General features: G+C 33.6%; 1 protein-coding gene across 5 annotated transcripts; it reads left to right on the top strand.

The window, feature by feature from the left end:
• The first annotated feature begins 1 nt into the window (after position 1).
• Positions 2-23699, top strand: Eve (segmentation protein even-skipped). 5 transcript variants are annotated; one of them, XM_083105027.1, is made up of 5 exons: positions 2-125; positions 198-385; positions 16108-16259; positions 18224-18471; positions 22218-23699. In XM_083105027.1, the coding sequence occupies exons 2-5, from the start codon at positions 327-329 to the stop codon at positions 23019-23021; spliced, it is 1263 nt and encodes a 420-aa protein (XP_082961153.1). In that variant the 5' UTR covers positions 2-125; positions 198-326; the 3' UTR covers positions 23022-23699. The 5 variants fall into 5 exon arrangements, with proteins under 5 accessions (XP_082961153.1, XP_082961152.1, XP_082961154.1 ...); XM_083105026.1 differs by having other exon boundaries at positions 20-125; positions 223-385; XM_083105028.1 differs by having other exon boundaries at positions 20-125; positions 223-389.
• The last annotated feature ends 3077 nt before the right edge of the window (positions 23700-26776 follow it).

The following is a 26776-nucleotide window of genomic DNA, read 5'->3' as shown; positions in this document are numbered from 1 at the left end:
TATTTTTTCTCATGAATACAGTGCCCCTGTTCCTTATCCAAGTACTGGGACTACCTAATCTAACTTTGGATATGAAGAGAAATGATGCTAATAGCGAAATTTACTTTATCCACAGTAAGATACAGGTACGTGCGCAGAGTTTATTACCATAAATTGATAAATATCAGAACACTCTTGATACCATTTTCTTTTGTTAGATGGCGCTTTATGTTTTTTTTATAGCAATCTACAGCATTGAAAGAGATTAACTTTAATAAGGTATTGTATTCAGCGATATATACAATATATTCAAGCAGGACCTGTTCGAGTACGAATCACTCTTAGCCATGTGTCACCTTCGTTCGAAAATATCTGTGAAAATGCTTGTGGAATATGCCACCTCTGTGTACGTGAGTTGCAAACATTGTCTTTCAATTATACAACATTAATTACATGAATGCGTATATCATCGGATATAATCTTTTAACCTCTCGATGCCATAGACGGGAAGATATATATATCAGGAATAAATAAATACGAGGCTTATTTTCGTGCGATTGCATCATCGATATTTGCGAGTTTATTGAAATTATATCTGCTTCGATCCTCCCTAATGGAGCCTTGGCGATGCCGAGCCCCTCGTCCACGTCCTCGTCCGCGCCAACTTTTTATACGGCCTCTACCATCTCGGCGCCCACCGCCCCCCAGGGAAATTCAGTGTTCGAGAGAGTGGCCGACGAGGAGAAGAGAGAGAGGGGGCGCCCAGAAAGAGGGTGGATAGAGGGTTAGTGGCGCGCGCGCGACTTTGCGGAAGAGCATCGGGCACGGGATACCGTCCTCCGTTTATTCGACGTCACGTGACGAGGAAACCCATGGACGACCCGTGGACGACCCGTTTCGATCGGGTCCGCTGGTTACTCTTTCATCAGCCTCCTCCGCGCTGGGAATTTTAAATTTGATTACAAACTGCCCGAACGCGCGCCACACGTTCTCCTCCTCCTCCTCCTCCTTCCCTTCCCTCTTTTTCGCCGGAGAGGTTTCCGCGTTTCCTCGTCCTCACCCTCTACTCCTTCTTGTCCTCATTCTCGTCCTCCTGCCTCTCCCCCGGCTCTCTTTCTCTCTCTCTTTTTCCTCCGACGCTCTCGCGTTCGCTCTTTCTCGCGTGCGATCCGATGAAAAACTCTTCGTCGCTCGATCGCGACGGAATTATTGGCCGGCCGGCTTTATTTATAGCATTCATTTTCCTGGGAATCGCGGCGCAATCCGTCGCTCGCCGACGTCAGCCATTTTTCTCCCTCCCTTTCTCATCCTTTTCTCATTTCGCTAATTGCTTACTTATTCTGCTACTTGTGATTTTTACCCTTATTAATGTCACCTATTCCCGATTGCCTGATTAAAATCATATCGCCATCGATATTGATTTAAGACATTTATATATTTTTCTTGTACTATATTTGTTTATGATAGATGATTACATCGTCAACATCTACCTCTTTTTTTTCCATATATATTTTATAATTTTTTGACACTATTTATTTTCCACAAAATAGACAATAATCTTTATAATAATCTTTCGCATTTTAGATTGTTATACTATTTCTTGTATAACTGTAGAGATGCTTTATAGAAAATAAAAGGTTTTGGAGAAATGATTGCGCGATATAGATTTATACTTAAGAAAGATCTCATTTTAAAATTATTTAAAAAACTAAGATTAAGAAGAAATGCATATATTTTCTTGCAATATAATAGTTACAAAAAAAACATATTTATCAATCTTTCGTATAATACGATTATTTTAACAGAGTCGCATTACATCTATATTTTTATTAGTAAAAAGAAATTTTTTTTAAATTTCCCGCAATAAAAATCATACAAAAGAAAAGAAAATAAAAAATAAAATTCTTTGGAAAAAAAACGGAGAAAATTAATATTTTTTTTATTTGTATTATATTTATCAATTTCATTTCCTTTAATGCCTCTACTATTTCTTTTTCATATGATTCTAATTTCCAGTTTTGTTTTTTCTTATACGATTTTTAATTTAAGATTTTTTTGTAATCGTTTAGAACTTCGAGTCCCATTAATTTTGGGCGCTTCATTAATTTCTTTATTTTGCTATCGCCTTTTTCCACGCTTTTGCGCAGACTGTCGATACACGATTTACGACCCGTCAGGTGAGGAACGAATAGTACGTTGATAACGACGACACTTTGACGAGAGACACCTCTTTTCCTCCTACTAGCAACGGGGATTAATTTCGGAGTTTTGTACGCGCGTGTTTTTCCTCTCGTCGTATATTATCTTTAAAATAATAATTTAATAGTGTCGTCTAATATTATTAACGCGTTTTTAATATTTTTCAATAACCAGATAAACTAAAATAAAACAAAGGACGTTTAAATAAATCACTAGCAATTCTCTCTTCTTCAGTTTAAGTATATTTAAGAGGGAGAGAGTAGTAAATTCAAAATAATTACCTATATTTCAGCAAATTAAATTTAAATATCTGAATGCAATTGCATTTGCGACTCAAACTTCGATTAAAAAATTGAGTAAAAAAACATTTTCCCAACACAAACACACAGATCCCTCTCTTACAATTAATTAAGACAGACCCACGCACTGATGTTTAATCGATGTTAAACTTACTTATATGATTATACATGGTTAAAGCGTTAGAGTAACGTTTCGAGTCATAAATTACCGGGTGGTCCATTCGGTGACCAACCGAATTACCGTGTCTAAATGCGTTGGCGTGTACATATCTACCGGGGACGGAAAGAGACGGTCTCGTATAAATCAATAACCCCGAGACGAGGTGAGATCCGCGTCGCGACGTGCACATGCTCGAGACGTTAAACGCGCCCATTGAACACTCAAATCCGCTCCTAACATCTTGCGATCGTCCTGATGGTGGTCCAGGTGGCTCGCAGAGGCAATTAAACGTATAAACGGCGGGAATTAGCCGCAAGAATTGGTTCAGCGAGAAGCGCTTTCAATGGATCGGCATTGCTTCCCCGGGCATCAGGACCATTTAACACGATGACATCCCATTTACCACCCCCGCACAAAGACTTTCGCAGACACTGCAAAGCCCCAAAAACCCATATGTCAGCACGTGCCGCCAAACGAAGGCTGCTGCGATGTGGCGAATCGTTCCCTTTCAATGCGACGAAGTCGGAGTCCCAGATCGGTTCGTCGATTCCACTAATATGCCAGTGGAAAATTATTCACAATTTGCAATTAGCATTGCTTCTTGTTATAACACTATGACGAGAAATGTGCAATGATCGATTTTATGTGAGAATTTATTTTATATAAACCTCATTTATTTTTCTCATTTATTTTTCTCAAATATTTAAAAATATAAACCTTATTGTAAGCTTATTGTAGCTTTTAAAATCTTTGAATTTCTATGTCGATTTTTTCCTAAAAATCGTTAAAATATTTAAAAATATTCCGCCAATTTTAATCTTGCAAATCTGACAAATGGTCGGAAAATTTTCAAACCGCGAATATAAAATATAAAATGTACGCAAATATGAGTTTTTGCTGCATTACAATATATTTACTAATGATGGTGATTTATTAAATTTTATTCACGACTTGTATTTTAATTTCCGTAATCGACATCGTTGATGACGTCAATAATGTCGATGAAAAATAAGTAATTATTTCTTCTCAGATTTGTATAAACTTCGACGATATAAAAAAACGGCAGTTAAAAAAAAATGAACTAATAAAATAATGTACTAATATTTTATGGGCATACCTTGACCTATAAATGGCTATATACTAAATTATAGCAATTTTGAAGTGTTAGTACTTTATGGCTTTCGGGGAAGTTTCCTGAAATTTGAAAAAAAAGAATCGTTTACCTTTTCTTTCCCCTGCTTTTGTCTCCATTGGGCTTTTCTAGTGTACCGATGAGCTTCGGTTCAGCACGACAATAAATTCGTTTAATACCTCGCACCATGGGTGTCGTATTCTCTGAAAATTAACTTTCGAATCGGTCAATACTACTTTATTCTCTTGCCGTTTCATTCTTCACGAGGAATCTGATGTAATTCTCGCTTTCTAATCTCTAGAGCTTTTTTATAAAGACCCTATAATTTACTTATAATTTAACAAGAAAAAATTATTTTGTATCTATATATGTTATATAATGCTAATCATTGGCAAGCAAAAAAATTATCTTTTTTAAAATGAAATGGCATTTCCGAATTTAATTTTCTGTATTTATTTATATTTATTGTATACCCAACTACATAATCCTACAAGATGTTTATATATCAATATATTAAATGTCAATTAATAATTAAAATAAATATAATTAAAATCCATGTGATGGTACAGAACAGCTCATTACAAACAAAGTATAATAATGCCATCTTTTTGCGATTATATCTTTATATCTAACAATGTGTCGCGACGTTGAAGGACGCGAGCATCTATCTAAATCCACCAGCGTAAGCAAAGGCGCAAAAATATACTATACATAATACATGTATGAACGAAATAATACCGAGTCGAAGGATCTGATTTGTCCGCTTATAGTCTCTGCTCGCTCTTAATCTCGCCACCCTCTCTTCTTTGTTTCAATAGTGTATACGCTACCGTGTGTCCAGGTATATCCTTAGATCTCCGTGGTCTCTCGCCCGCGATCCTCTCTTATCCTCTTTCATCCTTCGACGCGTTGCACCGCCCACGAGCCTTCGCGCTGCCAGGGCCAATCGTCTGCGAGCACCGAACAAGGAGTGGTGAATCAACCCCCTCTTTATCCGTTTGCGTCGCGTTGCCCGGGGGGGAAGAGAGCGCACGCTTACACGGATTTCCTCCCTTCACTCCGAAGAGTATCGACCGAATGTCTCTCCTCTCCCTCCGCGCTGATAAGCGAGAGAGACCAGAGCCATCATGGCCGCTGGATGTTTCGACGTATATACGCGTTATATACAATATGTAGCGCACGCCTTAGTTTTCCAACTAGCTGTTGTCGCGACGTTTTTGAAACACGGATTTAATTCAAAATTAATCCATACTCCTCCTCATTAATTAAGCTTTGCTCTATTATTTCTGTAATAATTCAACATCCTTCGTTATTATTTATTATTTTTATTATTTATTATTTATTTTTATTATTTATTATTTATTTTTATTATTTATTATTTATTTTTATTATTTTATTTATTATCTTTCGAAAAAATGTCTGTCAAAAATTATTGTAATTATTTGGCAAGAGGCTCTTGAGAGAAAATTGTCTCCGCAGATCGCGATTCGCTCCCCCCTTTACCGTCATTACGCGATAAGGACGTATTATGGCGTATCTACGCTCGCGCGAGTTCAACGATCCATTCGACATACATATCGCGCTTCGCGTGGGTGAGATCGCACTACATACGCGTGTTCGCCAGATCAGAGATCGTAACAGCGTGGTGCCCAGAGCCTTATTGCCACCTACCACCTTTCCCCCCGAAGTCCACCCTCTCCAATTCCCAATCTTTCCCCGGCGATATCCCGTACAGACACGGGTATAGAGACTGTATACATGTGCGCGCGCCACTACAATAGTAAATGTACATATATACACACGTAAATATATATGCATTTTATATGTATTTACAGGACGGATCACAAAGAGAAGACCCCCGAATAAATGATTCTGCAGCCAAATTAACGATTTATATAAACAAGTATCTCTGTTAGATTTTTTAATGCGTCAGTTTTTTTAATTAATAATTAATTAAATATGTGGATATAATTTTAGGTGAAACCTCTTCTCTCTGACGCTTCTCGAGCGAACCTTCGGCTTCTCTTGGACGTTGCTGTAGAGCGCACACGCGCACATGTATACCTCTCACCTACGTAAGGGCGTACACGTTCACTTAGAACATCGTAACGGCGAAGCGCTGTACGAGCTCATCCGTACATTCGGTGTCTACAAGAAAATGTTGCCATCTAACTCGAGATTAACGTCAGGGACGCTCCTATTCTCCTTCTGGTCTTACGAATTTCCCCGGTTTATCAATCATTCTAGATCCGCACAAATAATCTCGGCGTTTAGTGCGTGGCAAATAAAACGACCTTTTCCGCCAACGAAAAAGATACAAATCTTCAATAATGATTTCTCTCCGGCTTGGAATAATATTATTTTAGGATTGCGACATTACATAAATACTATATGACTACTTTTCGCAATTAAATAATAGAGAAAGAGCGGAAGAAAATATTTATTTTCTAAAAATTTTATATTTTTACTCCAGAATTATATACATAATAAATATTTACGGTATCTATTTGCTTCTGAATATATTTGAATAAACAATGATAAATTAAAGACAATTAAATACATGGATAAATTAATTAAGAACGGTTCAATTTTGTGTGATTTATAAAAAAAATTAAATTAGAAATACATATTTAAGATGAATGATATAAATGAAAAAAATTTACGAGAAAGAAAAGAACTTGTATAAGCGATTTGCACAAATGATAAAATTGATGAGATATTCGCGAGATATTTGAAGTCAAGGGCTGCGCCCCTGGCGAACGACCTCGACGATATCCTTCCACAAGGCGGCCATGTTACATTCCCTGCAGCGGTAAAGCCTTGCCGACTAATAAGTTTCATCCCCCGCGTAGTGAGCACCAATTATGAACTTGCTCCGGCCATAATTAAAAAATGTAATTTCGCCGCCAGAGCTCCTCGATCTTCTCTTAACGTCTTAACGATCTCTTACCCTATATTCCCAGAGGTCTGTGTGGAGCAAGATAACAAATTGAAATATTCATTCTCGCAACTCATCTAACTAACCGTCTGTATCTATTGTAGTCGTATTAGCTATAGTTTTTACAAATTATCTCATCTCATTTTTTCGTCGCTGACAGATGCACATTAATTAAAATTCTAATGAATAATATAATTTTTCGGGTGTGTGAATAATTATATTTTTTTCTAAATAATTATCAAACAGTTTTTTAACTACTATTATAAACTAAAGCGATCATTTAGCTGTTAGTAATCGTTAATAACTGATGCATCCACCCTCTTCTATCTCTTCCGGCAGGTTTTTCTTACACGCATTGGAAAAAAAACGCGCCACTTTGGCTTTCCCGAACTTAAGCGGCAATTAAAACGAGTGACAAGTGCCGGAATTAGAACGAAATTAGGCGTGCCACTTGAAAAGCTTGCTTAAAAATCTCTCGCCGATCGAGGAGCACTTTAACCGACAGGAGCCTGACGCTTCCTGCTTCCTGTTCTTTTACCTTTTTTAGGTCCTTGTGAAGAAAAAACAATGTCGCGTCGCGTTGAACGCTTCCGTAAAAAAAATCTCTCCCCATACCGCTTATCGCAACGAACTGATGCAGAACGTTGTTCCTTCTTTTTCTCTTTCATTTACATGATATTTCACTTACTACACGATTAAAGTGCGTAAAAGCGTCATTATTGAAAATCATTCATCGTTTTCGAAGAATCAAATTTAATAGAAAGTTCATTATATTTTGTTGATGAAATTTTAATTAGATATATTTTAAATTCAAATTAAATTTAATATTTTAATACTTTATAATTAGACAAATTTTCATTATATTTAATATATTTATATTAATTTTCATTATATTTAATATTCAAATTTTTTAGATATTTTACGTTCATTTAATATCGAGCATCACAAATTCCTTGACTATTTTCATAAAACCCAATTTCGATCCCTAAAATTTCGAGCTTCTCAGCAAACTTTGAAGGAATTCAACTTTCTTTCCCATGAACAGTATCGAATCTGCGAAAACACCGTGGAAAATCGCGCGCGCTCAGGACCGAACGAGAAGTGGAATTTAATGTCTCTAATTTTGCGCGATCATCCCCTAATTTAATCAAAACGTCCCGAACCTCCCGCTCTTTCCTCGCTCGTCCCCTCCTCGTCCCGCCGGTTAGCATCGTTATTCCCCGCCCGTGGAATGAGCGCGGAGCAGCCGATTTCGCTAACTCGGTTATAAACTCGGCGCCGTATTACGCTCGGAGGATACGTGCCCCGATCCATCCTTCTCCATTTTCCTCCTTCGCCTCGCAAACCCCGGCGGGTTATGATGGCGGCTATGAGCAGGTACGCCATTAACGTGGAAATTATATTATAATTAGGAGCGCGGGAGCGCAAAGGACGCAGCTTGGGGAATTTACAATTTCGCGTTTCTCACGATCGATTCTCAAGCTTGAATGCTTGTAAACGAAATAATGTTGTAAGAATTTTAAAACTCTTTTCTAAAAAAAAAGATTAATACACCGATGACGAAATAAATTGCAATCAATTTAAATGCGTCCAAAAACTGCAGATACATCGCGATTAATGGCGTTTCAATATCTTGGTTAAAAATAATATATTTTTATGAAATTCGTTCTGTAATTTTGATCTGTTTTTGATCTGTTTTTTTTTCTGTCGAGGATACGAAAAAAAACAATCATGATGTCTTCGTTGGCAGCTCGAATGAGTATCTTGTCCGAAGAAACACCATTCGCGCAGTGAGAGTGCTTGTCATTGTTGGCAGCCAGATGTATCTACTTGACCAAAGGCAGGGTGATTAAATTATATGATATATCGAACAAAACCTCTAAATGATACCTTTATTTGATGTGAAAATCGATATCGTCAGAAAGTGACGTTCAATTTTTTCAATTGATTTACGTGATTTCACTAAAACAATACAATGTTACGAGCTGTAGAGATGGGGATGGGACGAAACTCTTTGCAACAAGCTAACATATGGCAACATAGATTCTTAGCCACCAATAATCTGTTAAAAAACAAATTATTTGCGTTACGATATCGAGAGGGTTACTTTCTTTAAAATAATTTAATTTAAATTTCTCGAATTTTTCATCGCGTAGATAAAATCATAAAATCATTACAGAGAAAATTCTTTTTATTTTTGAACAATATATATTTTATATTTCAAGTACTTTTCAATACTGCATAATTTGTATAAATTTAAATCGATGTTAAAATCATAAATCTCTTTATCCCGTTTCAACGAACATTGGACTGAAATTAATATTCGCGAGTATTCGAGCTGACTCGAGCCCGTATCCCCCGGGACGGGAAGACGGCAATAGAGACCGGCAGCCTTTCATCTCGCCGCTTAACATCAGCGCGATGAGCGACGGGCTGATGCGTATGCGTATGCGCGCCCGGTGGCACGCACGCTAATACGGCCCTAAAAAATGTCGACACCACGACAATGGCGGCGCGATACAACTTTACGACGCATATTTTACACCGACCCCCTTTCCCTTGCCTCGCTGGCGGGATGATTCTCGCGCGGATCCGTGAAATCGTCCAACGCGAGCAACAAGCTCGATGACTCGAGTAGCTGCGAGTCGTACGGTAAGAGAGATAAGAAAATCGTCGAGGCGTCCCCTCTCAACGAGACTCTTTTCAAGTATATCCACATGACGACCATATTTACCGACTTTTTTTATCGGCCCTTCGATAACCTACGTCATTTTACAAAAATTAAATTAAATTAAATTATCGAGAACCTACTTCATTTTACAAAAATTACATTAAATTAAATTATCGAGAACCTACGTCATTTTACAAAAATTAAATTAAATTAAATTATCGAGAACCTACGTCATTTTACAAAAATTAAGTTAAATTAAATTATCGATAACCTACGTCATTTTACAAAAATTACATTAAATTAAATTATCGAGAACCTACATCATTTTACAAAAATTAAATTAAATTAAATTATCGAGAACCTACTTCATTTTACAAAAATTACATTAAATTAAATTATCGAGAACCTACGTCATTTTACAAAAATTAAGTTAAATTAAATTATCGATAACCTACGTCATTTTACAAAAATTACATTAAATTAAATTATCGATAACCTACGTCATTTTACAAAAATTACATTAAATTAAATTATCGATAACCTACATTTTACAAAAATTAAATTAAATGAAATTACCGATAACCTACGTCATTTTACAAAAATTAAATTGAATTAAATTAAACGCGAGAAAATTGTCACGTGTATTATTTTAATATCTTATTATTAATATTAATATTATTATTATTATTTGAGATTGGGATGAAAATTTTTGATGTAATTTGGCCTGAAAATTTAGGATGCTAAAAAATCACCCTATGGTCCTGCTATAGTAAATACCAATAATGCCTTTATTCAAGAATTTATCGTTAAAAGGCCCTATATATAACTGGTGATGGCGGTTCGTCGCTATTTACACAGTCCTCTCCCCTTCCCCCATTGTAACAGAGCCATCGAGGTGTCTATTAAAACCACATTTCGTTGGCATAAACCACTTTCCACTACACGCGAGCGATACGCTAATGTCCAGATATTCGCCAATAATTGGCTTAATTGTGCGCTATGTCGCGTGTCTCAAATTAATCGCATGAAATATTCTGTGCTATATCCGTTCTAGTCGGCAGAACCGTAAATTCGCGAGCTCGTAAGGGTAATTGATTACGAATGATTCGCAAATGGATAGCATCAAACGCTGCCTCATCGAAGACTCTATTTTCTAATAAACGTTTACAACTTAATACTGTATCAATTACTTATATGTGATTATATTTTAATCATTAGTTATGATTGAATTCTCTGTCCATGGATAGAAAATGTCTTTTGTATCTCGTAGAGCTTGATGTAAAACTTTCTAATTATCGCACGTGAAAAATAAAAGCGGCTAAAATTTTTTTTTTATATTTTCTCTGAAAAGTTATCAAATATAGAAAGCAAAGTAAAATTGCCGCATTTTTATCGTTGTAATAAAATGCGATTATCATTAATAATAATAAAAATAGCTGTAATAATGTCGATAGCACCAATAAAACATGGCAGATGATACTTTGTTAAGATTTTATTATGCTTGGATTATTGTTATTTTCAATTGTTAAAAAGAAAGAAAGTTACCGTTAGCAAAAGCATTAAGGAAAGACATTTTTATGACTTTCCTTTCGGCTAACAAAAAGAGAATTAGTATCTCTAAACAGTGACCTTGCCGACAAATAGCGATATATATTTATTTCGATAATTGATAATAATAGAAGAGCATTTTAACAAACTGGAAAATTACATTTGGAAAATTACAAACAAAAAGAAATAGATAAATAGATTTCGATTTATCACGATGCAACCATTCAATTGTTCTCAAGATAAATTTCTAAAGTTTTTGCTCAAACGTTTCGCTCGAAGAAATAGTTACATGCAAAATTTAAAGATTTTGAAATTAAAGATCTTGTACCTGCAAATTAGATTAATTTAAATTATTAGATTAATTATTAGATTAATTTAAATTATTACTTGATGATCAAGTCTAAGCGAAAAAGAACTTTAGCTTTCTCTCTTTTTATCAAATAACAATTAATTGATATGCTAATAATAATAAAAAAATTGGATAGCATAGTAACATATTACTTCGTCCAACCTCTTCGCGAATCCTCCCGAGAATTCTCGTGATTATTGTTTGATATCCCGTCACGTGATACTCATGATTTGCGAGTTGTGCGTCCGTATGACAGATCAGGACGGGGAAGAGAAGGGCGTTATAGATTTCGCATAAAGTAACGTTACATCGCGCATGTGAGTAAATTAGTCGCTTAATCAAACCGTTTAATCAGCGGCATGATCGCGACCACATCTGGCCGAGCTGTTCGCGCCAATTATCTCTCGCCCCTCCCCCGTTTCCACCTCCCTTACGCGCATAACCGCGTACACTGACGTAACTAAACAGGGGAAGCAAGCGCGAAATTCTCTGAATACGAGAAAAGTGCGAAATTCATCAAATCTATCAATATTAATACATATCAATATCACAGCAATGAAGCGAATTTATCCAAAAGAGCTTAAAAAAGCTTAAACGAAATTTTTTTAATAAGCTTTATAAACAATGTATCTTTAAACTGCAAAAGCTGCATGTGTAAATACAGAAGATACATGATAATAAAAATAAAAATTAAAAATGGTATAATCTACTAATTTTTAAAATTTTACTCGATGTGTGTGGGTGTATTTAAGCATGCACGTGATGAATAAAGTGCAGCGTCGTTCCATCTTAAAGTATACCGTTAGTTACTTTAGAAAGATTTTTAGTTACCTAATAATTCTCGCTGAAGGTCCTCCTCTCGGGAGAAAAAGAAAAAAATGCCTTAGTTCCTGTTTTAAAAAACATGTTCTAGTTTCCTTGATCGCCATTGTATTTTATGGAAAAACGGAAATAAGAAAAAAACGGTATTCGAAAAATATTTTCTAAAAAAAGAGCGGTACTTTATGTATAAATAAAGGACCATAAGGATTTCTAGTATTTGCACGAGGAACGTTAGGCATATAAGAGCAGTTTTTTACGAGGTATCCCGTTTTCGACAAAGAAGACAATGGCAGGCAATGACGTAAATTGGTAAAACTAAAACACACTCTGATAGCTTGATAGCTTTCCTCGTAATTTCTTTACGAGTTATTTTCGTCTTCAATTTTTTAGCGTATAAATCTGATTTGCTTTGCAGAATAATTTATTATTAACACATAGAAAGAAAAACTCATACTAGCTACCTTACTCATGAATTAGCTTCCCCTTCAAGAAACATTTTTTTATCTAATAATAAATTTAAAAAAAGTTTAATTTTTTTGTTTTATGAACGTGTAAATGGCACATAATTATATAATCCTTTCGTTAAATTCTCGTAATGCGAGAAGTTAGTTGGGGATAAACATAATTAATTACATTAAATATAGTTAAATATATTCAATATCACTTTTATCATCATATAAGATCTCACATAAATAACTGTTTAATTCGATATAATAGATTATTCTATTGTAATTTTTATTGAAAACTTACTTCAATTATTATTAATATTACTTCAATATATCTTTGTGACCTTGAGAGAGATTTTTGAATTATATTTTTATCTCTTCCCTCTCTCTACCTATGTCTATCTTTGTTAGGTTTCTTCAAAGAATTTATATGGATATATAGATGTATTCAATTCGAAATTCATTTTCCGCAAAAGTACATCATCAGATACTGAATGATATCCGATCCATCAGCAGTCTTTCTCAATTTTTTGCTATTTAACAGTTTTTCTCTGGTTTTACCTGAAGATAAAGTTTTCAAAGATGTTTCTACCAAATAATAGAAGAAAATAAACGAGAGAAAGGGTGACTAAAGTTTCACATTTGCACATGGTCATATAATCATTTTGCCATTCTTCGGGTGGTTTAAGGACACAATTTTAAAGATTTATGACAGTTACGGAGTTTACATTGTTCGGGATAAAAACGTTCTACCAGACAGTTCTAAACATTAACTGGGATCCCGTAGCTAAATTATATCTTAAATGCCATTATTAGAAAGTGGCAAAAATAAACTTTACAATCTTAATATTATATAAATATGCACATAGATTGATATAATAAACATTCATTGAAATATAATAAAACTATTACGCAGCGTAATTATGTAGAAATTTAACAAATTCAATTATGTGAAATTCACGCGGCAAAGTTAAATAAAAAATTAAATTAATTTAATTAATAATATTAATAAAATTAGTAGCAGTAGAGGAACAAAATATAATTTACATAAGATAGAAAATGGATAAATGAATAAAATAAAAATTAGGTGGTTGTTTGATATTTTTTAGCACATTTCCAATGAATTTGATTTGATATATGTAAAGATAAGAGATGTACTAATTATATTTGTTTATATTTCAATCGATTTCGTACAATTTATCTTATGCAAGTGTTACAACTTTTATTCCTTTTTTTTTTAGTTTTCTATTATTATTTACATTTGCTATGACAAATGAAGTAAATGTATCAATGAAAAAAAGACGAAACAAAATCTTTAATTTAATACGGTTTCACACGGAACCGTTCCTGAAACCGTTTCTTATTGTTAGTTCATAGTGATGCTTTCAGTATGGGACAAAATCTGTAACGGTTCCGGATTTGTAATTTTCTACGCAACGCAGGATTCCTTGAACATCATCCGCTACTTTTGATGCAAAACGAAATGTATAATAATTCCGCATAAGCTCCGCTAATTTTTTACGCGAAGTGTAAAATTTCATTATCATTATTATTTCGCATCGAAAATACCGAGCCAGGCCCAGCGAATTCTTCTTTGCTTCGCGTGAAAAATTACAAACACATGAATACGTATAATTATATTACATTACGCGGAAAATAATTTGTTCATTTTTATTTTTTTCATATATTTCAAGAATAAATGATAAATTTATTAAGTATTATTATTTTATTTATTTATTAGGTATTATTTTATTTATTTATTTATTAGGTATTATTATTTTATTTATTTATTAGGTATTATTATTTTATTTATTTATTTATTTATTAGGTTTATGATAGATTAATTTTTCTCTAATTAATATTTGATCGAATAAATTTTTACATGTGTACGTGAATATCTCAAATTTATACGCGACCGCCGATTAAGATAAAGGCAAATGTTAACCAGAGAGCCCTTCGATTTCTACAATACATTATACAAAGTCCAAGTCATTAGACATTTTTAAAAAATGTTGTGTCTAGGGTCATGGAAACAAGTAAATCCGGTCCTGTCTGCTTCCGACCGCACTGTTAGTCTATACTATAGCTGTGCACACACCAGACCAGAGTGTCAGGTAGGCTCCACCCCTCGTTCAACGGGATGTAAGCGCAACGACCAGAGCTCTCGCCAATCAGAGAACCTAGAGCCTGGTAGGGGAAGTGGATCTATATATATATATCTGGACGCTTTAGTGATCTCTTAGTCAAGTTTAAGACATTTTGCGTGACTGTGTCGTTAGAGAGTGTTGTACAAAAATACAAGGAAGAAGAGATATTGAAATGCATATATTTATAAATTTGCAATAAGTGTGATTAAAGTGATATATTTATCAGGTAGATATCTCTCTCTTTCTTTCTCAGTTATATGTATTTCTTATAAAAAGAGTAAAGTGATAAATGTAGAGATAACGAAATAGCATCGCATACTTTCTCGCGTAAAAAGATGACATACGTGTAATATTTTCCGAATTATACATTTGAAAGTAAATCTCTTTGCACTTATACGAGTTTTGAGAGCAACTTATCCTGGTGCCAAGTATGAATTTGATTTGAAAGATACACGACGCGTGTAATTCACGTTTCACCTGCCGGCACCAACACTCACGTGTCAACGTTCGCGTGCTGATGCTATCCATTTGCATCCTTTTACTACGTTTCTCTCTCTTTTTTTTTCTCAATATTGTATAATAATATTCTCTCATCTTTCAATAAATTATGCGTAAATTTTCGGCTTGTTTTCACAAATGCTAAATAGTCTTTTACAAATGTGCTATCGATTTGTCATCTCCATTCAAAAGTTTATTTTGCTAGGCACAGGATGATAATAAAGTCCCAGTTTGTGAATGTGAATTATACTACTTTTCCGATACGATAGACTTATGTCAAATGACACGCCCACAGAAAAAAAATAAGTGTTAAATCAAAACTTGTATACTTAAATTAACGCGTTTCATTGATTCGTATATACGCAACAATTTATAATCTTCTTAGAAGAATTTAATAATTTTAAATTTCAACAATATTATAGTCTTATTTTAATGTTGTAATTGTCACCTCAAGAATATATAATTATTTAATTCTACTTTAAAAAAATTATAATCTTCGATTTAAAAATGTTATTTTTCATCTAATATTTCTTTTCCATTCAAGAAAATTTAAATCTTAAATCATAAAAATATATTTTTCTTGATTGAACTAAATAAAATGGCTTCATTTAAGTAAGCAATTATTCAAGTAATTATATTTTTCTTTCATTAACGCAATATAATTTCATTTCAAGATTTCCATGTTAAGATTAAATATATTTTCAAATCCAGAATGTCCTTTTTTCGAGAACGTAAAAATTGACTAAAATGTTTAATTAAATGTTTACTATACCGATAAAATATCGCGTAGATAAATAGCTATATAATTCTTGTGTTAAACTTTTTACGCGTTTGATTGAAAAAATATCGCGAAAATTTAAGCTATAATCTTCAATTTGTAATAAAGTGATAAATATGTGTATCTCCCTCTGTTATAAAGTGGCGACACAATGCATTCCACTTATAATAGCGAGGACTACGAGCATGAACAAAAAGAAGATGTGGCCGATGATGATACGATAGTGGTCGATCTGGTGCCGCCATATGGATACAGTCCATCGTCAAAGGTATCGACATCGCCAGCCGAAAATGGTAAGTTTCATTACATTATTAATTATTACGCGATCCATATTTCCGAATCATTAAACTTTATACGCGAGCGATAAAATCATATTTCTTCATTCTTCAACGTTATAGTTAAGAAAAGACGTTTGTTTAGAAATGTTTAAGTTGTTTATGTACAATTAAGGTGCGCGATAATCATGCGACATAGTCAGAACAATCCATTTTTTAAACCCATTATTTCGTCTTATTTTATATTTGTATTAAAATTATTAACGCGTTTAAAAATCATATAGTAATACACTCTTTTATAATTATTATTGTATATAGACAAAATAAAAAATTCAAATCGCGTCCCTCGCATATAATAAGATTAAATTTAATTATAAAATTTGAAAAAAAACACGGATTTTTTTAATATCTTGATTTTTACTTTGAATTTTCTTCCAAAAATAGTAAAATAACTGTAAATGTTAATTATTGGAGTCTCTGAATAGATCTCACATTTGGAAAATGATGCTATAAATAATCAACAATGAAAGATTACAGTTTATTTATGACTGAGAAAGTATTTTATGACCATCTTTTGTTGGGAACCAATTGAAACAACAATTATTGTTGGTTGTGGAAAATCCTAGCCCTTATATTTTGTAAATTATACCCAAATAAAAATATAAATTCTTCTGTAAAATTTCTTTTGTAAAATTTTCTGAAGAAAAATATCTGAAGTAAAAATACAAATATTTTAAATGCGTTATCTTTCATGATGATTTACTCTTAGAAATCTGCCGAATGTTTCTTTGTGTATTATGACATAGGATTATGTCTCTGATAATTTGATGTTTTCTTAATTTAACATGTACGAAGGAATGAAAGATTAAAGATAAAATTAATAAAAAAATAACAGCTATGCAATATCAAATTAATAAAAATACAGCTTTGCATGTTTAGTCATGATTAATATATACGACAGACATGATGCAATTCGAAAATGTTTAAACGAAAAGGAATGGAAGGTATTAATTTAAAATAAAAAGCTGGCAATATTTTTAATATTATTGATATTAATCTCTCAAAACAAATGCGTCGAAAAGATAATAAAAACGAAACGACAAAGAGGTTCAAAGATCAACTAATTTCAAGTAATTATATGCGCGGGCGAAAATAATTTTTTCCATGTATATATTTGCGGCATTAAAAACCTTGACACCAAAATTATAATATTTTAATTATCGCATCGTCCTTTATATTTCGAGATGACGACTTGTTTGTATATTGTAAACCACAGACTGAAAAGAATCGGGCGAAAAGATCTCATGCCGAAAAGGAAACTAGGAAAGGCCAGTAGTAGAATAGACCACGAACACTTCTCTTTTGTAATCTTGCGATCTTTAAATACGATCACCCACTGTTAAATGTTTCTATAACGATATATTTTCTTTGTAAAAAATACATGACCCGTGTTTTCCGGAAACAGGAACAATAGTACTTCCTTGCGGAAATATCTCGCAACTGTTATGTCTCTAAATTTCCGTTTCCGTAAAAAGACACATAGAAATGAGACATGGGAAGAAACTAGTATAGATCTCTTTGATGTAAATTGATTTAGAGTGATTAAAAATCTTTTTCTGTATTTATAGGATCAGTTGAACCTTCAATAGAATAAAATTAATCGGCTTTAAAAAAAGAATTTTATAAAAAGCATAAAATTATGTACTAAATGAATTAATATCATGGAGTATATTTATATTTTGAATATTTAATATTATTAGATACTATCTATATCGTCATTAATAACACATAATCTGATATTTTTATGAGCATTGTTAAAATAATAATAATAAATAATTATTAAATGCAATAATAATAATAATAATAAATAATAAATATTTATTAATTGCGTTCTAGTTCTAGTTAGGTATTTTCTTTATTATCGAAATTGTCCCAAGATAAAAAGATTATAACGTTTGTTTGTTCTTTTGTGTTTTATTCAGAATCGCCGATTTTGCATAAAGATCAACAGCATCACATGCAATCTAATCATCAGCATCATCAACAACAATCACAACAACAGCAACAAACACCAAATCCCCCTGTGGATACAGTCCGGAGATACAGAACCGCCTTTACGAGGGAACAATTAGCTCGTTTGGAAAAGGAGTTTAACAGAGAAAACTACGTAAGCCGGCCGAGAAGATGCGAACTGGCTACGCAGCTTAGTCTACCAGAATCTACGATCAAGGTAGGGAAATTTTTGAAAAATGCAAATATTCTACTGGAGAGAGTTATCTCGAACGTATTCTCGCGAAAAGTTCTCTGAAAAAGTTACAAATTTCGCGGTTATAATAACTTTTATTGTGCTGCCGACAATAAATAAATTTCGCTTAGATATTGAAAAATTTAGATTGTGACAATCTGAGGATCGAGCGGTCTCTCTTTGTATTAGATAAACATTAGGTCGAGTATTATGATCGATACCGGGAGTCTCTGATTGAAAATGAGTTAATATTTACGTACAGAATTCAACAAACAATGACTTCATCTATAGCCGACGCAATAACGCTTTCCATTAACGCTTTCGTGTTTGATCGAAACCTCGAAGAATCATTAAAGAAAATCCTTGGATCAATTAACGAATTATAAATCTCTAAATTAATAAATTCAATATACATATAATAGCTATCTCCATCTCTCTTTTTCACATTATTTATTTTTTTATACGACATATAACTTATTTATTTATAAATAAATAGAAAACAAATTAAAAAAATATACATTTATAAGAGAAAATGTGTACAAGAGAGAAATTATAAGCACGAATATTTAAAATTATATTGAATTTATTATCTTTACTAATTGTTATTAATTTATTAATTGTTATATAATGTTATTAATTCATTAATTGTTATATATTCTGCATATATAATTTCTCACGGCTGCTGCACCCACTAAAAGATAGAGACTCCTAACACCGAGCACTTAATAGAAGCAATTAGTAGCGTTTTTGTCCGCGAGCCGAGAGCTGCCGGTTATTTCTTGCCGCGGCCAGCTGTGGCCATGTTTGATCGGCGATTATAGCTTGGAAAGCGATTCAGCACCGTGGCTCTTATGCAGCAGTGCCGTAAGTAAAGCTATTCCCCGAGATCCTTGGACGCGGTAGGTTCGGACCGAAATAGGGTTTTTTTTACGCGATGCGCGAAAGGGCTGCGTTAACGCGTCGGAGAACGTCACTGTGTTTTAGTTACGGCACTGATCTCGCCGGATCGGGGTGAGGAGAGAAGGGGAGGGGAGGGGAAGGACCAGTCGACCCGGTCGAGCAAAAGTGTTAAACGGCTCAATTAGCGACTGCCTCGCGACCCACCTCAGACATTAATGGATCTCTTAATTTCTCGTCTCGCGTTAGCTCGCCGGCCGGCGATGTCGGCCGTAAAACGCGCGGGCAATGGAGGAACGAATGGCCGAGGTGTTAAACGACGGTAAACGTCCCGCACGAATTATCGATATAATCGTTCGCCGCCTCCGAGAATTCTTTATTTGTATAAATACACGACCGAATGCTTATTTAGAATACGTGGTATCCCCAAGTTCGCGAGATAAAATACCATAGCGAGAAATTATGCGCCTCTAATATATTGCAGACATAATAAGAGTATAATTTATTTTAAAAGGATAATATAACGAATATGAGATATATGATCGAAATACTTGAAATGAATTAATTTCGTATAAGTTTTGTAACAACCATTTTAATCTTTTATAATTTATCTATCCATTGTTATTTATTCATTCTAATCATTTAATTTATTAATTACTTAATTAAATAAAAATATTTGTAAATTGTTTGTTTACTATTTGCTACATGTTTAGTATTTTTTATTGAAAATTTATTTCTTTTTATTAAATACTTGCGATTTTAAACAACACTAAATTTTAAACCTGCCTGCATTTAAAAATCTCAAATAGTTTTATTAAATTTTTCGAAAAAACTTTCTTGCTATAGTATTTCCAGACACCCTGTGTATAACTTTCAAGCAATACAAAAGTATAGAAAAATAAATGTAGAAATAAATAACATAGCTGCTTCATCAAATCAATCAAATAGTGAGTTAACAAAATTAGAATTTAACAAAATTAATATCGCTCACCTCAAGGTTGCTCGATTCCTCTCCGAGTCTCCTCCTTCTCTCGTCTTTATCCTTTGTTGCTTCTTTGTGGCACTCATTCGAGAAAACAGTTAATTACAATCCACACTTTACGCGTAGCACTTCGGATTTTTCAAATCGCACATGACACACACATTATTTTAAATCACAGATAAACGCGAAAATCACTATTAAAGTTACGATTCATGGGCACACTGACAAATCACGCAACGTTATTCGTATTGTTAACGAATTTATTCTTCACGAATTATTAATTAAATAAATTATTAATTAAATAAATTATTAATTAGAGGGATTATTACCTCGTGTGATTATAAAGTCTCGCGATTGACGACGCCATTGTCTCGTAAACGTATCGAGACAATGGTTATTTATCAAACAAGTATTTCACGCTGCTTACGCGGCTATCAATCAAAACGATGCGAAACGTGAGTCGACGGAGCGATGATATATATTCTTGAATATTGAACGCATCTGCGTGTATCTTCAATTTTCATGTATATTGCACATATTTATCGTATATTTATTTACGTGTGTTAAAAAGACGCGAGGAAACCTTGAGAGATAACTAATCGCGCAGATTGATAATCGCCAGGTGTAACAACGATCGCGTTTCGCGAGATATTACGCATAAAATCGATGAGCATACCTCTCCCTAACCTTCCCCCTCCCTTCAACTCTCGTGGAATGTCAACATGACCGCGCATAAACAGTAAGGCACAAAAAATAAACGCTAAATACGTTTTATGTTTATGTTATTGTAACGAAAAATATTTTACAAAGTCGGAATATTTTCTTTATATATTCTTTTTCAATTTCAAGTAGATTATTAATATGCGACGTATAATGATGTATCACGACTTTTCATTGAGCATTTCAAATTGTTCGAATCTGCGATTTAAATATCATTGCACGTTCTTAATCCGAAAATGATAGGTATATTATACATCTAAAGCCGGCGAAAAATACAAAGTAAAATATATTCGAATTTAAATATCAAAAAAATAACAGTACTAAATATCATGTGCTAAGACGATAATTTTTAATACCTACTTTATCGCGTGAAATAATTGTTTTGGCAAAAATAATTACTGTTTCATTTACGAATTATCAATCGCGAGAATAGATTAATCACGAGGGCTAATAATTCGCTAATAATTACATAGGATATAATCGCTAGTAGTACTTGTCATGATCGCGTTTGAGAGATAATATACGGACTGAATATGTATCTATACAATAGGCATTTTTCTTGTTTATACTCGGCAAGGATAAAGTGATTCATCGTGTTACATTGTGTTCCTTGCTGAAAAACACCCTTTTACTTTCTCATTCATTCCTCTGCTCCAGACAACAAAGCCTGCGCGCGACATCAACGCGCCGCAAAATTGGGTTTATATTTTTAGTAAATTATAAATTATATATAGAAAATACATATACATAGAGAAAAAAAATATGTATTAAAGCCATCATATATAGCTATCTAAATATATTTTTATTATTATATATATTATTATATATTATCATATATTTTATTATCATATATATTATTATATATTTTTATTAAAATTATATAAGTGTGTTTTTTAAAGTTCGAAAACAAAGTTGCGAAAATCTGATAATAAATAGCATCTAATGAATATTTGAATAATACATTTTTCTCTAACATTTTTGATATATACATATGATAGTATTAGGGATTATAAAATCTAAAACTCAAAACAATTTTCGGAATTATAATTTGATATATACATATATTATAATATATACACAATGTTGTCAACGTTATACACATATAATTACAATATCGTTTCGCTCGTTACAGGTGTGGTTTCAGAATAGACGTATGAAAGACAAGAGGCAACGGATGGCGTTTACGTGGCCGTTGACCGTGTGTTCGGATCCGGCGTTCGCGACATTGATCGCGGCGGCTTCCGGCGCCCTGTCACCCTATCACAGCGCGATACCGAGTATACCGGCGACGGCGCATCTGGCCCCTTCGGCGACCCCGTACGCATCCGCGGCCGCGACGTACTACGCCACGCGGTACTCGCCGTATCCCTCGATAAGCGCCCTGCATCGACCGCATCCGCGAGCCGCTGCCGCCCCTTATCCGGCGCACTCGCACGTGCTGCATCCTCATCCGGCTCATCTGCCCTTGCAGTTCGGCCTGGGCGTGCCGACCGTTGGCAGCAACGCCTTTCCCCCTGTCAGCAATCCTCCCCCTACTACGATCACGTACGGGCCGCCGTTGCTGCCGTCCGAGCTGAGCCCGGTGAACTCGGACACCTCCAGCGAGTGCGAATCTTGCGCGGGTAATCAGCCGCAGCCGCAGCACGTCATCCACCCGCATCACTCGCATCACTCGCCGCGTCACTCGCACCACGTCACGAGCGCGATCCCGGTGCAGCCGCAGCGGGACCGAGTCGGAGCGGAACAGTCGACCAAACTGCCACTGAACGGTATGAACGTACCTGCTTCGATATCGTTCATCTCCGAGGGTCTCTACAACTTGTCGACGACCTCGCCGCTGTCGACGTCGATATCAACGCCGACGACGACGACGACAGCGGCACCCGTGTCGGCATCGACGAATAAACCCGAGTTATTCCAGCCGTATAAGAAGTAATTGTTTCACTTGTGACGCGTGATATATTATTTCTTCCGCCTTTCTGCCCTCTCTGCCAGGGATACCCCCTGTTTTACGAGAGAATAGCCTTGACCCTTGGTTCGTTTCGCATAAAGTCCTTTCTAAATACCGCCCGCCGGGCAGTAAACAAATATTTTGGCTTAAAGGAAATGCTTTCGCTGTTAGCGTTGTGTGTCCGCTATTGAGTACCACGACTCCTACTTTGGGCTAACTTTGTACTGCCAGTTGCGAGGCTGTTTTCTTTGGCTGGGATGGCTGGATAAATACATGTGGATGTCGTAAATACTCAATGCCTTAACAATTATTAAACGAGTCCCCTTCGAATCGATGCATCACATTGATGCGCGGAATCTTTAATACAGCTGTAATAGAGTTATGTGTCTGAGAATATTATTTATCGATCAGAACATACTTTTTATTTTGACTTTTATCTATTATGACTTATCTCGAGACTGTATTTAAGAGATTTCGATCATTTTGGTGATGCCGATTTAAACGTTGAGATGGTAAAACCGAAAAATTGCCACGTAGTTGTTTCGAGTTATTAATATAAAGGCAAAAAATATATAAAAAATGTAGCTAATTTGAATATTTCAATATTTTATTTTACTTTCCATTTTACTAACAAATACTAGCAGATTTAATTTTCCGCTTATACAGCATTTTTGATCGTAAATACGTTTATGCTTGAAATTAATTATAAAATAAATAGCTTGAATTAGTAAACTATATTTGGATTAGTAAACTATAACTTTAATAAAAACTATAGCTTAATATATATTATAGCTTAATATTATGCATTTAAAACATTAAACAAAATTTTTTTTATTGTATTTTATAACATTAAAAAAAAATTTTTTTTGTATTTAATATATTTTTCAATATTTATTTTATTTCTCACTTATTTTTTCACTTATTTTGCATTTTAACAATGTAAATATATAGTTTTAGATAAGTTTTCACATTTTTTTACATTTTCGAAATTTTTTATAATTCCTCATTTTTTATAATTCCTCATTTTATATAAGTACTTATTTTTTATTTTTTTGATGTAAATGATAATGCTCACAACTCGAAAATGAAAAGCTACCGCGCAGGACTGTGTTTTATTGTAAAGAAAAATTTAAAAAAGTATCTGTTAAATCGTATCGCCAAAGGAATCGTGCCACGATATCTATCGAGTGACAGACATTCGCATGATTATATGTTATAGAGAAGAGTAAACGACATTCGATAATTGTAATTGATATTTGACAAGTATTACATTTTATAAAAACAAACAATTATCCGAAATATGATGACGAATGATTTAAATATTATGTACGTTATACATATAGGTCCAATGTTCTCTATTTCTTTATTAAATAATCAAGACATTATACCACATGTGAATATACACATGATACGTATCTTTTATATTTGAAATGCACTTAATGAATGTTAAGGCATATGATACGTTACGTCTAATAAGTAGTACCAAAAAAATTAAGTAGAATGTGTAATATAGGCAGAATGAAAGAGAAAGTGATAAGAAATAATTGTAGTTCATGCGCGGAAAATTAGATTCTTATTATTATAGAAAATACTATTGAGCAAAATGTAATGTGAATGAAAAATAAGTTATGAATGTATATTTGTACATAAATGTATTATATATTTTGTATATAGCACATAAAATAGCTATGTAATATAATATAATATAAGTGTAATATAACATAATGAGAGAAAAAGCGTTAGAATAAGCTTGTGTCAGATCGATTGCGTGTGTATCTTCAAAATCTGCATGCTTGTAAAGTCGAATCTTTATGTCGACCTTCGAAGTACCGTGTGATATAATATATTTATATTCATTGATATGTTTTCTCTATGTCGATTATATGGCTGTAAATGTATTATAATGTATACATTATATGTATATATATGTATATATGTGTATATATATATATATATATATATATATATATATATATATATACACACACACACACACATATATACATACACAGGTATTTATGAAAGAAATATGTATGCAAAGTATATATTAATACATTTACAATTACATAAGCGAATTATTATTCATTATCTACAAATACATTTTGCCCAATATTGTCAGATATTAGCATATATACATATATAAAAAAAGTATAATATTTGTATATAAAATTATAACTTATATAGTAAGCTACGGAAAATGTGAAAAGAAAAAATAAGGGAGAAATAAAACAATGAGAAATAAAAATATATATAAATGTGTTATATATATAACATCTACATGTTATAATAAATTCTATCCTTTATCCTCTCTTATCATCTCCTCTTCATTTTCTGTATTCTATCGAGAAAAATTTGTTCGGACAATTTTTGAGTTTAAAATTACTAATTATTGACAGCTTAATTGCACAACAATGCTATTTTTGGAAATTAGAATGAGATATTTAATCTGACGTATCTTTTTTTATTATTTCGATATTATATATAAATAAACAAATCGGCTATGTATGGGAGTACAATTACATAAAGTATTTAAAAGAGATTTTTCTATCTCTCTCCAGAGAATCCCTACCGATGGGGTTACATGAATGATTATGTGATGCGAGAGTGTATACAAACAGGGATGGATAGGGTGCGGTGAAAACAATTAACTCTACGAGTGATTCAGCCGGATAACTCGGCTCGTTTACCAGTCACACTTCGATGGAACGAGATAATTCCGTATGAACGTCACCGGCTTAACGACCCATCAAGGTGTGATGAAATGAAGTCATTTGCCCACAAACGTCATTCGCCCGTATTCCAGTATATATATGTATGAATGCGCAACACGAATTCTCCTTGCATAGCCAAAGATGAGACAAACTCAAATGTCAGTTTAATCTATATAAGCACAAAGAAATCATGTAATTAACTCTTGTTGCAATTTTTTTTATTAATAGAAAAGATCACCAGTCTGCGGATAAGAAATAAAACGTATGAGGAATAAAAATCTGAAATTTTATTTTACTGCACTTTTTTATTATGTTTTCATAAATTATCTAAAGTAGAAAATTTATGTAAATAATATATATATAAATAAGAAAATGCAACATATATCACAGCTGAGCGTAATCTTGTAAATTTATATTTTATATCTTGCAGTTATAACGGATATAGTTACAACGGAAGTATCATAAATTCGACTTCCACCGGTGATGTGGTAAAAAGGGGAGAGAGAAAAATCGTCACGCTAATTTACCTTAATAAAAATAAAACGAGAAGTTACGAGTATATTCATCGCAAAAGTGAAAAAGAATAAAAAAGGTCGCAGAAAAAAAGAGGATTTAGGATTTGTCTAAGAAAAATGAAAAATATGTAAGCGTTATACTTTTTTTGTATAGTTAAAAAGCTTGAGCGTCATAAAACCCTTTCGAAACAACAAATAGTCAGGAGCAGGTAGCTATTAGCGCGGTATAGATGCTGTTATTCGATTTTTTTAAAGCTCGTGTTTGACAGGCGCAATTACTTTACCCTTTCGTTCGTGTTTATTGCACTGGCTGAAAAAAAAACAAAGGCAGTCCGCTTCGATCATTTTTCCCCCACATTTTATAGTTCGCATCTGCTTGAAAACTAGATCATCGTTATCCAAAGTGAAGCCCTTGGAAGACTTCTTGCGGTTGACCATTCCCAAACAATAATTAGTGCATCCGAGGCAAGCGATATACAACAAAAATTATATTACATGTTAGATGATTAGAAAT

This window comes from Camponotus vicinus, unplaced genomic scaffold, assembly GCF_025532165.1.
Source record: "Camponotus vicinus isolate PSW18456_S1 unplaced genomic scaffold, iyCamVici1.0 SCAF_7, whole genome shotgun sequence".
NCBI classification, from domain to species: domain Eukaryota; kingdom Metazoa; phylum Arthropoda; class Insecta; order Hymenoptera; family Formicidae; genus Camponotus; species Camponotus vicinus.
The sequence above is the reverse complement of the archived record's forward strand: the minus strand, read 5'-3'. Positions and strand labels throughout refer to the sequence as shown.